Here is a 12478-nt window from a genome sequence, read left to right as displayed (position 1 = left end):
TGAGATATCCATACCATGTCGCCCTAAATGGCTGGGCGCATGTGCGGATCGGCCGGCCGATCTGCGCCTGCGTCCAGCAACTTCAGAGCTTTGCAGTTTGGCACGGTGGCAGCGGCGGCGCTACGGGGCGCTGTCGAGGCGTCAACAGCGCCCCCTAGCGGCGTGCACCCGAGGTGGCAGGTTAACCAGCCTCATAAGGTAAACCGGCCCTGGCAGTGAACATACCACGTTCACTGGATTGATATCCAGGAAAGCTTAGTCTCAAGGGTGTTTGTTACTGAATTCCTTTATGACTTTTCATAAAGGAATCTCTCACCTTTGACAACTCTTTCTCTGGAGGTTTTTAAGCAGAGGCTGGGTTTTTTCCATGTCAGGATCGACTTGAGAAAGTTGCTTCTGGTGTGAAAGAATGGACGGTCTGCAAGGTTGTTGCCCAGGGGATGCCCGGATGTTTTGATGTTTTTACCATCCTTGTGGGAGGCTACTCTCAAGTCCCCACATGGGGAGCTGGAGCTGACAGAGGGAGCTCAACCACTCTCCTTGGCTTTGAACTGTCGACCTGTCAGTCAGAGGCTGGGTGACTATCTGTCATGTGTGCTTTGATTGTATTTTTCTGCATAGCAGGGAGTGTGACTGGTTGGTCCTCGTGGTTTCTTCCAAATCTAGGATTCAGTGATTCCATATTTGTATGATGAAGCTTGCTTCAAAGCAACCTGGAAGATACTACATGGTACTGTATTGAGGAAATCTTGAAATAGCTTAAAACAGCACCACTTTTTGAATGCCTTCAGCCACTAAAAAACCCCTCAAAACAAACAGGGCAGAGCTGGGCCTATCTTTTCCTGCAGTCTCACAAGACTTCAAGAAAGATACAAACCAGATCCTAACATAATTGGGACCACGTGCACAGCCCAGTCCAGCCTGAAAACAACAAGGACAAAGCGAGGGTTGTGAACGTCTGGTGGCCCTGGCCTCACGCCGATTCTTTCTCCCTCTTTCCAGACGCGGAGCTGTTAAAATGCTAGAATTCCGCAAGAGCCTTGAAAAGAGGGAGAGAGGCAACTGAGTACATGAAGAATAAATGGAGCCCAGAATGAACTTTAGGCTTTGGTTAAAATAAGTAGCTGTAGGTGTAATAGTTAAACTAGAAATACATGTTGATATTATAAATGTTTCTTTTTATATAACTGTAGCAGAGAAAGTATCTTTTGGCCAGTTGGAAGTGACACAATCCGTTTTTTTGGTTTCATTTAGTGAACTTAGTGAGGGCAGGCTTTGGCACCCAAATTATGAATTTTGATATCACCTGTTGATAAGTCAAGGGTTCTTCTGTGGAGAAGGGAAAACTCCTGCTACCCCATTTTTCCAGGGAAGTATTCAGAAGCGGTGGCATGTGCAGAGATTCGAGGGGCTGGTGCATCTTTGAGGTTATCTTGGGATGGACTAGGCTTTCACTTTTTGTCACTCCATTCAAAGTTGATGGCTCCTTATTTCGTAAGAATTAAGATACAGGACATATTGATCTGTGGATAAGTCAACCCAAGTTTTTGGGATGTATTTTTCTTACTAAAAGTACTAGACTTATACATAAGTATATAGGGTAGTTATTGTACAGTAGATCCTCAGTTAACCAGCACCCGTGCGAATTAGCTGTTGAATGAATGTAGTTTCTGGCTGCTTGAGAGTAACTCTTTAAAACAGGCCTAACACTATACCTCGTACTGTACCAAACCCAAAACTCTGTATTCACTTGGTATTACTATGGAAATACAGTAATTAAACACAAATGAAGACAAATAAAGACAAACTTTAAAGATAAAGGTTTCCCCTTGAAATTAAGTCTAGTCATGACCAAATCTAGGGGTTGGTGCTAATTTTCATTTTTAAGCTGAAAAGCCCGTGTTGTACATAGATGCCTCCAAGGTCATGTGGTCGTCATGACTGCATGGAGTGGTACCTATTGATCTACTCACATTTGCATGTTTTCAAACTGCTAGGTTGGCAGAAGCTAACAGTGGGAGCTCACCCTGCTCCCTGAATTTGAACCGCCAACCTTTCGGTCAGCAAGTTCAGCAGCTCAGCTGTCAATACAGTATTATTTCTTCCAATTTTTTGCCAGTTCCTTGAGGGTTCTGGTTAACTAGGAATCTACTCTCCATACCTCTTATAAGGGTTAACCTCTGGTTTGCTTTTTTTTTTTCATGTCAGGAGCAACTTGAGTCGCTTCTGGAGTGAGAGAATTGGCCGTCTGCAAGGACGTTGCCCAGGGGACGCTTGGATGTTTTTGATGTTTTTACCATCCTTGTGGGAGGCTTCTCTCATGTCCCTGCATGGGGCTGGAGCTGATAGAGGGAGCTCATTCGCACTCTCCCCGGGTGGGATTCGAACCTGTCAGCTTTCAGGTCAGCAAGCCAACCTTTAGTCAACTACACCATCTGGGGCTCCTAACTGGTTTGCTAATAAAACTGTGAAAAAAGTGAAATCCTGTACAGTAGAGTCTCACTTATCCAACATAAACGGGCTGGCAGAACATTGGATAAGTGAATATGTTGGATAATAAGGAGGGATTAAGGAAAAGCCTATTAAAAATCAAATTAGATTAGGATTTTACAAATTAAGCACCAAAACATCATGTTATACAACAAATTTGACAGAAAAAGTAGTTCAATATACAGTAATGCTACTGTATTTAAGAATTTAGCACCAAAATATCACAATGTACTGAAAAACATTGACTACAAAAATGCGTTGGATAATCCAGAACATTGGATAAGCGAGTGTTGGATAAGTGAGACTACTTATTTGGAAAGCTCTGGTCTACTGCCTATGTATGCAGTGTTTGTAGATGTGGCATTTGTTATACACCTTGAATGTTTGAAGGTTTTATTGTGGTTCCACTTTAGGTGGAAAGAGCATGACAGGGGACCCTTGGGGGAGGGGAGTCTCCTGGGGGTCTCCTCCTCGCAGACCTTCTTTGGAAGGCGGGCTTTTCCTCCTCGCCCCTTCAGGCACCCCTCCCCCAAGTCCCCCTCCCCTCGCTTTCTTCGTCTCTTTGGGAGCGCGCGGGGTTTTTGTTTTGCCCGGCCGAGCCCTGAGCCTTCCTTCTCTTCGCCTCTCTTTGCGGAGCTGCAGGGAGGAGGCGCCGGCCCTCCACTGGCGGGGAGACCAAGAGGGAGAGGGAACGAAAGAGGCAGAGTTGGGCTGAGGCGGCGCTGAGGAGGAAGGAAGCGCCCCAGGCTTGGCGTGTCTCTCCCCCCCTTCAGCCTCTCCTTTTCTTCAGCCTCAGCGGGGAAGCCTCTTTCCGGAGCTGGAAGGTGGGGGAAGCGCCTGGGAGCCTCGCAACCTCCCAAAGTGAGAGGCAGGGAAGAGGAGAAGGACGGAGGCAGGCGCGCTTCTGGCTCCACTCCCCACGTTTTCTATCTGTCTTTTCTTCCCTCATTTTCCGCCGCTGTGCAAGTGGTGCCAGACTCCTGAGGGAAGGAGGAGGAGGATCTCGGGAGGGTTTCTTCCAGGTCCCATCTATCTCCTTCCCGGCTTTGTTTTGGAGCTGGGCCCCCGCCTTGAAGATCCTCTCGTTCTCAAAGCCCTCTTCTCCCGCCAACCCAAAGGGGAGATTTTGGGGGGCTCAGAGCCCCTTCAAGCCGCTCCTCGGGTTTGTAAAGTGGGTGGAAAGGCGCTCCCGAGGGTCTGGTTGGGCGCGTTTCCTCCTGCTCTGGTGGATCCCAGCCACTTCAGAGCTTTGTAGTTTGGCGCGGCGGCAGCGGCGGCGCTACGGGACGCTGTCGAGGCGTCGACAGCGCCCCCTAGCGGCGGCGCCCGAGGCGGCAGCTTAACTGGCCTCGTAAGGTAAACCGGCCCTGTCTATGTATACTATATAAAACCAAACCTCAAATGTGCCTTAATGCTAAGTGCCCATCCTTCTGAAAGCTGAAGAACAAAATCAGATACCTCAACAATCTCCCAAAATAGACGGCCGCTGAATTACAGCAAATCAATCAACATTGTTCTTCGTTTCCTTAATAAAGCTGCTTCAGGTTTTTTTCCTAAATTTAAAAAACAATGTATTGACAGAGCATTATTCAGGGGAGAGGATCAGATGCAAAGCAAAACACACACAGCTTGCCAATCAGTATTATGTGTATCTTTGCACTATGGCACAATAAATGTAGTTTCAGCTCCACATTACACTATTGATTTAAGACATCTGAGCTTTCATTTATCATTCATTGTAGGGTTTAAATTATAATTTATTTCAAATTAGCAGTCCTGAAATCATATTCAGGTTATTTGGATATACATGTTTTCATGGTGCACATCAAAACTGACAATAACTAAAACACAAAGACCAAAAAAAATTAATCTGAAACATTTGTATTTTATGACGTAAATGTTTAAACTGTTTTTATAAGTTAACTGATTTCCCAAAACCAAGAAGAGATTTTTGATATAAAAATAAATTGATAAAAAAGTTGTAAAATATCATTGCATCTAAATCCAGCTGCCCAAGGTAAGATCCAAGTAGTTTCAAAATAAGCAGCTGCACTTCTTAATCTGTTCCATCTTAATAGAAATCCATGAAGTATAGTTGCAATAGTTCAAATTACTGTATGCTTCAAATTGTCCATTCAAGTTCGTAAGAAATCCTCTCATTGTATTTTGAAGATGCAGCCATAATGTAGTTTTATTTTAACGTCCTCTGCCTGATTTGAAAGAAAATAAGAAAAAAACTTAGATTCTTCAGATCTAATCTGGAAAATTTGCAAAATATCTTATAATTAACAGCTAGTTCCTTCAAAAATAGTGTGTAGTATTTCTGCATCATTAGTGACAATTTAGCAAAGGACAGTGATGGGTATGACCTGCAAAAAATGTCTGAGGCCCTTTATCCCAGGATCTGATCCCAGGTTTTCTGCTTTAAACTGGATTATATGAATCCACACTGCCAGATAATCTGGGATAAACAGAAAACCTGGGATCAGATCCTGGGATAAAGGGCTTGTCTGAAAGGGTCCTCAGTTTCTCATTATTTGGCCCACCACATTAACTGGAATTTGGGGCACAAGGTCATTCTGCAACACACTTTGCTTTGACATAATCAAGAAGGCATTACAGATACAACCAATTTCCTTCTGTGGTTGCATGTTGAATGGGGAGAAAATTGGCAGACACGGCATCTATGAACAGAAATTTACCTTCGACAACTGATAAGAATACCATGATAAACTTACAAAGAATTCCTGGAATATTCCCTTAATTGAACCATATTGATAAGCAAAAGAATACAGTACTAAACATTCCTCAGAACAAAAACAATACTACAGGTTATCAATTTCAAAAATCAATATTGCTAAATTAATATGAAAATGCTTACCTCTGAATCCTCGGCCACCACCTCCACCACCTCGTCCTCCTCTGAACCCTCCACCGCCTCTGCCACCCCTAAATCCACCTAGAAATAAGAGAACGCAGGAAGGCAAGTTAAGATTTTTTGGTAATAAATAAAAATATTGGTAGAAACCATGTTTTTTACATCAACTCCTACAATTCCTAACAGCCTACTAGAGGGCCGAGGTTTGCCCATGCCTGATTTAGAAAACCCTTCCAGGGGCACCTGATGACAACTCAACAATCCCCCAAGCTGATTGCAAGAGTTATAGTCCAACGCATTCAGAAAACATCAGATTGGCAAAGGCTGCTCTGGACACATGCAAGAATGAAGGCTGCCTACCTCCGCCTCTACCACCTCCTCCTCGGCCTCCTCCTCTTCCTCCGCGGCCTCCTCTCCCGCCTCGAGGAGGTCCTTTCTCTCCAGGAGGCCGTGGCAAAAATCTCTGCAGAGGGAGCAATTTCATTGGATCGATGTAAAACTGAAACAGAAAGCTTGTATTAGGATTTGTCAACTCTTTCAATATCATTTGCAAAACCCATAGTCATGTTGCACCTTTAGACTGTCAAATTAAATTAGCCTTGTTTTATTGAAGTAAATCTTGGATGAAAGCATGCTTATCAAATTTACAGATGACACCACATCAGAAGGGATAGCTAATAGGACCAGATCAAAATGACCTTTACAGATTAGAGAGCTGGGCCAAAACAAATAAACTGTATTTCAATACTTTGGCTATAAAAATGAAATGCACAGCTATCGGATGGGTGACATCTGGCTTGAAAACAGTACATGTGAAAGGGATCTAGGAGTTTTAGTAGATCACAAGCTGAATATAAGTCAACAGTGTGATGCAGCAGCTAAAAAGCCAATGCAATTCTAGATTTCATTAATAGGAGTATAGTATCAAAACCGAGGGAAGTCATAGTCCAACTCTATTCTGCTATCACTTGGAATACTGTGTCCAGTTCAAGAAGGATATTGACAACTTGAACATATCCAGAGAACAACCATAATGATCAAAAGTTTGGAAACTAAACCCAATGAGGGATGACTTAGGAAACTGGGTAGGCTGAAAAAAAAAGGCTGAGAGAAAGGGATAGATATATTTAAATATTTAAAAGGATGTTACACTGAGGAGGGGGAAGGGCTTGTTTTCTGCTGCTCTGGGAACTAGGAAATGGAGCAATTGATTTAAATTGCTGGAAAAGAGATTCCACTTAAACATTAGGAAGAATAGTCTGGCAGTAAGAGCTATTCAGCTGTGGAATATGCTGCCTCAGTGTGTGATGGAGTTTCCTTCTCTGGAGATTTTTTAAGCAGAGGCTGGATAGCCATCTGTCAGGGGTGCTTTGATTGTGTCTTCTTGCTTTGCAGGGGGTTGGACTGGATTGGCCCTTGTGGACTCTTTCAACTCTATGATTCTATAACTATTTTCTTTCTATTACTGTAGCCTGAGTTTTGTGGACTACAAATCAATTGATCAACATGTTACTACGTATTTGTAATTCAGTTAAGTATGACTAAACATTGTTTAACAAATGTGATAAGTTAGCCAAAGGTTTACAAATTTCCACTATTTTCCATAAGATGCTTGGGGAAATCCTAAGCAAGTATAATTCCAATGAACATAACAGAATTACTGTTTTATTTATGACTTAATTTTAGCTGAAATAGGACCAGTAACGCATATTAATGAACAAAGTATCAATGAACAGTTCATTGGATGCTACAATTTTTATTAAATAAACATGTCTCACATTGGAGTACTGCTATCATTAGAGAAATTGCATATTTTTAAAGTAGCAATATTTAAATACCCTATTTGCTACATATGCATTCAAGAAGCCACTGGGTATGCTTAAATTACGTTCTGTGTATAAGAATTTCATGCACATGATTAAAACTTGTTGACAAAAGCATTGTAAGTAAAGCTATGTACTTTATTTACTGAAGATAAATTTAATCTTACCTTTTGTAGTTTTTTGAAGGAAGACGCTTTCATATTGTCTGACAGTTTGACGGAAAAATACTATTAGATTTGCTTAAGGAAATCATTTGAAAAAGCATTTTATATCTCCTCCATAAGCATAAGTTAACTTTTACAGAAAGCCCAAGTCACACTCATTACTCATGACTGGCCACAGTCTCATTGACTTCAGTGTGTCTGTTCTAAGGCCCCCTTCTACACTGCCATATAATCCAGATTATCAAAGCAGACAATCCACATTATCTGCTTTGAACTGGATTATACAGTCTACACTACCATATAATCCACTTCAAACCAGATAACCTGGATTCTTGACTTATTTAGTAATCACTTGACAGTAATGACTCACACACACAGTGGACTTAATAGTTCAAGTTCATTCACTTTGCTCTTTCCACTGCAGCCAATTCTCGGCTTTTTGCATGTCTGGGTGGGAAAATGGCAGTGGTAGAAAAAGCATAATTGGCTCTTTGAAGCTCAAAGAGTAGAAGGAGCTCATGCTTTACTTAGATTTTCCCAAGGATTGATTAAGCTCTTGGCTTTTGCCTTTTTAATAAAAAGTATGGTTCCTTTTTTTTTGGATAAGAATAAATAATTTTTCTGAGTAGAATTGGGAAAGGACTTTTTGAGCTGTAACTACCCAAGCAGAGCACCTGTACTATATCTAAATAATTTATTTAGTAATCACTTGACAGAATCTTTCCCCTCTCCTTGAAATGACTCACAGGTCATATCAAAGTCCATGATTTTGGCCCCAAAACCTGTCTTGAACTTATACATGAAATTGACTTATATATGAATATATATAGTAACTTATTTCAAGTATACATGCAAATAGATTTAAACTGCAGTTTTTACAATGGTTTTAAACTATTTCTTTAATATGTTTTTATTTTGTATAAATTATTAACATTTTAATCCAAAAATGTTTTAAACTACTTACATTATACGTCATCCTGAGAGCCCATGATATAGGACGGAATACAAGTGTTTAATAAATCAAAGGATACAAAGTCTCTGATCTGTCCGAATATTTCATCCACTTTCCCAATCTGCTCTTTATTTTCTAAATAGACTGGTGCATTGAAATAAGGCACTTTGCTTTCTTGAGTGATACATTTGCAAACTATATCATCTTCACAAGGGTGCATAAATTCTCCCAGAACTGCAAGAGAGACAGCATGAAGTCAGTCAACATGGAACAATATTTTCTTCCAATTCGATTAGGAGTGAATACCACTTACTGACTACACTTTCGGGGGGTCCCTGATCATATCCACCCCTGTTGAAGCCTCCTCGTCCTCCTCCACGTCCAAAGCCACCTCTTCCACCACCACGACTGAATCCGCCTCTATTGAAACCGCCTCCACCTCGGTTGAATCCACCTCCACGATTGAATCCGCCACCACGATTGCCCCCTCCTCTTCCTCGGAATGACATCCCTCCCTTCTGTTTAACAGAGAAATAACAACAACAACAACACATTTTTAGCAAATATTTAATATTGTCTGTGCCGGGCACATTAGCTGGTGTTATGGGTAACACAGAACAGTCCACAAAACAGTCCAGCAGACAGCACATTGTAAGCCTTTCCAAAAGCTCAGTGATCACTGAAATTATATTTTAGAGTTTTACTACGAGAAACAGCAAAAATGTATACACTGCAAAATAATAGCACATTTTTTAATGTTGTGAGCCACTTTGTGTCTCAATCAAGATAAAAAGGTAATAACAATTATTTACTCATGTAAAATCTACCAGTGTAAACTTTATCATGTTGCTTTGTAACAAAAACAAATAGGTAACACTCCACTATTCCCAGCATCTTGGAATTAAATTAAAACATACATATGTAGATATGGCAATGTCAATCTAGCTCTTGCTAGGTATCGAGATGGGTGTACAATGGAATTTGTTGTATTGAAATACCAAAATGTTAGAAAGAGGAGTGCCTTCACTTCATTTCCGAATTACCTGATCTATCTATCTATCACAATGGGCAAGATTTGTTTGCCTTCCTCTATGGTTTCTACGGCTAAGTGGGAATTTGTAAATCTGATTCAATCATTGTAACATTCACTCTTCAAGATAAATGTGTTCACTTAGTCTTTACATCATTACCATGGCTACTGTAAGCTGTTAAAGGGATATACTATTTTGGGATGCCCTGTGTGTTTGCATATATATTTGGAGTTTGTTTCCACAAGGTATTAAACCCATTGTTGACTAGGCTTGGAATATTATGTACATATGAAAACAATCAAATCAACTCAGTACAGGATTTGTGAAATTGCATTTTATAACAAAAGAATGCACATTCTCGGCATGATTCCTAGGAAATGTGTTCAGAAGGATTTGGTACCTTTTGGAAATGAACTCCACATATATATGTGTATACACTATATATAAACATAGACAGATGGTGTTATTGTTGTGTGCCTTCAAGTCATGTTTGGCTTAAGGCAGCCCTAAGGGGGTAGACAAGCAGGGTAGACCAGGCATAGGCAAACTTCGGCCCTCCAGGTGTTTTGGACTTCAACTCTCACAATTCCTGACAACTGGCCCTGACTGATTCATGTCTGGAATTCCTCTGTTTTCTGAGTAGTGTTGCTAAACCATTTTGTGTGATTGAAAAATGCAATCTAAGTCTTCAATAGACACCAAAAAACAGAGTACAGTACCATCAGAACAACTTGAGCTTGGCTGAAATTTTATTGCTAATTCATAGTGGAAAACATCTTGATGTAACCCGTCATCATGATAAAGGTAATAAGAAGAAAACAGAAAGAAACTTCTGGAAACTATTGTCCTTTGTGGTCTATAACAATTGACTTAAAGAGGGAGCGATGATTCAGGACCTATTACCTGTGAAGAACATTTGCACAATGATGGTAATTTCAGGGCCTTGTTAATCAGAAGACACTGACCTGAAAAGTTATGGGATAGGGGGAATTAAAACCCTCCCAATTTTTTTTCTGGCTATGGACCTGACTCAAACCCTGGTCTCCTGAGTCTAAGAGCACGTCTACACTGTAGAATTAATTCTGTTTGGCACCACTTTGGCCCCTTCCACACAACTGAATAAAATCCCACATTATCTGCTTTGAACTGGAATATATGGCAGATAACCCAGTTCAAAGCAGATATTGTGAGATTTTCTGTCTTGATATTCTGAGTTATATGGCAGTGTAGAAGGGCCCTTAAATTCCCATGGCTCAATACTATGGAATCACGGGAGTTGTAGTTTTACAAGGTCCTTAGCCTTCTCTTCCAAAAAGTGCAGGCACCTCACTTAGGGCTCTTCCACACAGCCATATAAACCAGAATATCAAGGCAGATAGTCCACAATATCTGGTTTGAACTGGATTATCTGAGTCCATATTGCCATATAACCCAGTTCAATGTGTGTTTTATATAGCTGTGTAGAAGGGGCCTAAATTGCAAGCCTCCACACACTGACTCATGGCAGTTAAAGTAGTACCAAACTGCACTGATTCAACAGTGTGGATGCAATTCTGTTCTGGATTCAGAAACACCTGGATGGTTTAAAGTAGGTAAAGGTTTTCCCCTTGATGTTAAGTCCAGTCGTGACCGACTCTGGGGGTTGGTGCTCATCTTCATTTCTAAGCCGAAGAGCCGGCGTTGTCCGTAGACACCTCCAAGGTCATGTGGCCGGCATGACTGCATGGAGCGCCGTTACCTTTCCGCCGGAGCAGTACCTATTGATCTACTCACATTGGCATGTTTTCGAACTGCTAGGTTGGCAGGAGGGTTTAAAGTAAGGAGTGGCAAAACCCTGCCAGACAACGCAGAAATGAATGAATATATGACACGTCCCCCCAAAACACCCCTTCCTGGTACCTTGAGCACACCGATCCCCTTTGGCTTCCCACGTGGCCCCCAAAACTCGCGCGCCGGCCGCCTCTGATGACGTCAACGAATAACGTCCCTTTGCAGCTGCCCAGCCAATCCCAATCTGTTTCCGTTTGACAGTGACTCCTCTTTCCCTTTGCGAATCTATTGGCTAGAATGATCAAAGAGGTACGGGCATTTGAGAAGAACTGTAACTTCCGGTGCTAGTTCGACTTTCAGCCAGGATTCTCTTCATTCCCAGGGTTTTGCAGACTTGCACAAGCAAGCGCCTTCTGAGTAAATGTCTCCCCCCCCCCCCGCCCCCCCCAAAAAAACCCCAAAAACCCTGATAGGGTTGAAATAAATCAGAAATGAGTTTGTTGTCGAAGGCTTTAATGGCCGGAATCATTGGGTTACTGTGAGTTTTCCAGGCTATGGGGAAGCATTTTTTTCTGACGTTTCGCCTGCATCCATGGCAGGCATCCTCAGAAGTTGTGAGATCTGTTGGAAACTAGGCAAGTGGGGTTTCTACTGTATATCTGTGGAAGGTCCAGGGTGAGAGAAAGAACTTGTCTGCTGGAGGAAAGTGTGACTGTTGCAATTGATCACCTTGATTAGCATTTGATGGCCTCGCAGCTTTAAAGCCTTTCTGCTTCCTGCCTGGGGGGATCCTTTGTTGGGAGGTGTTAACTGGCCCTGATTGTTTTATGCTTGGAATTCCCCTGTTTTCTGAGAGTTATTCTTTATTTACTGTTTTGAATTTAAAGTTTTTTAATACCGGTAGCCAGATTTTGTTCATTTTCATGGTTTTCTCCTTTCGGTTGAAATTGTCCGCAAGCTTGTGGATTTCAGTGGCATCTCTGTGTAGTCTGAAATGGTGGTTGTTAGAGTGGTCCAGCATTTCTCTGTCCTCAAATAATAGGCTGTGTCCAGGTTGGTTCATCAAGTGCTCTGCCATGGCTGACTTCTCCAATTGAGTTAGCCTGCAGTGACTTTCATGCTCCTTGATTCATGTTTGGATACTGAGTTTGGTGGACAATTTCAACAGAAAGGAGGAAACCATGAAAATGAACAAAACCAGGCTCCCAATATTTAAAAAACTCTAAAATCAGGACAGTAAATAAAGATCAACAATCTGAAAACAGGGGAATTCCAGGAATGAAACAATCAGGGCCGGTTAACACCTCCCAACAAAGGATTCCCCCAGGAAGGAAGCAGCCAGGCTTTCAATACTAATCAAGGTCATTACC

At 41.8% G+C, this 12478-nt stretch overlaps 1 protein-coding gene across 1 annotated transcript; it reads right to left on the bottom strand.

Moving 5' to 3' along the window:
- Positions 1-4226: 4226 nt before the first annotated feature.
- gar1 (GAR1 ribonucleoprotein) lies at positions 4227-11377 on the bottom strand. Its single transcript, XM_008112115.3, has 7 exons — positions 11238-11377; positions 8621-8825; positions 8387-8541; positions 7359-7418; positions 5729-5867; positions 5372-5449; positions 4227-4700 (listed from the first exon to the last, which is right to left on the bottom strand). The coding sequence occupies exons 2-7, from the start codon at positions 8814-8816 to the stop codon at positions 4687-4689; spliced, it is 642 nt and encodes a 213-aa protein (XP_008110322.1). The 5' UTR covers positions 8817-8825; positions 11238-11377; the 3' UTR covers positions 4227-4686.
- Positions 11378-12478: the final 1101 nt, after the last annotated feature.

This window comes from Anolis carolinensis, chromosome 5 (genome assembly GCF_035594765.1).
Source record: "Anolis carolinensis isolate JA03-04 chromosome 5, rAnoCar3.1.pri, whole genome shotgun sequence".
Classification (NCBI taxonomy): Eukaryota; Metazoa; Chordata; class Lepidosauria; order Squamata; family Dactyloidae; genus Anolis; species Anolis carolinensis.
This window is presented reverse-complemented; position numbering and strand designations above follow the sequence as displayed.

Coding starts and splice junctions, on each gene's coding strand:
- gar1 (XM_008112115.3), bottom strand. CDS start 8,816: ATGTCATTCCGAGGAAGAGGAGGGGGCAATCGTGGTGGCGGATTCAAT. Junction 5,868..7,358: donor CCTTCAAAAAACTACAAAAG/GTAAGATTAAAT, acceptor TTTCTGTTTCAG/TTTTACATCGATCCAATGAA. Junction 5,450..5,728: donor AGGAGGTGGTAGAGGCGGAG/GTAGGCAGCCTT, acceptor TCTTATTTCTAG/GTGGATTTAGGGGTGGCAGA.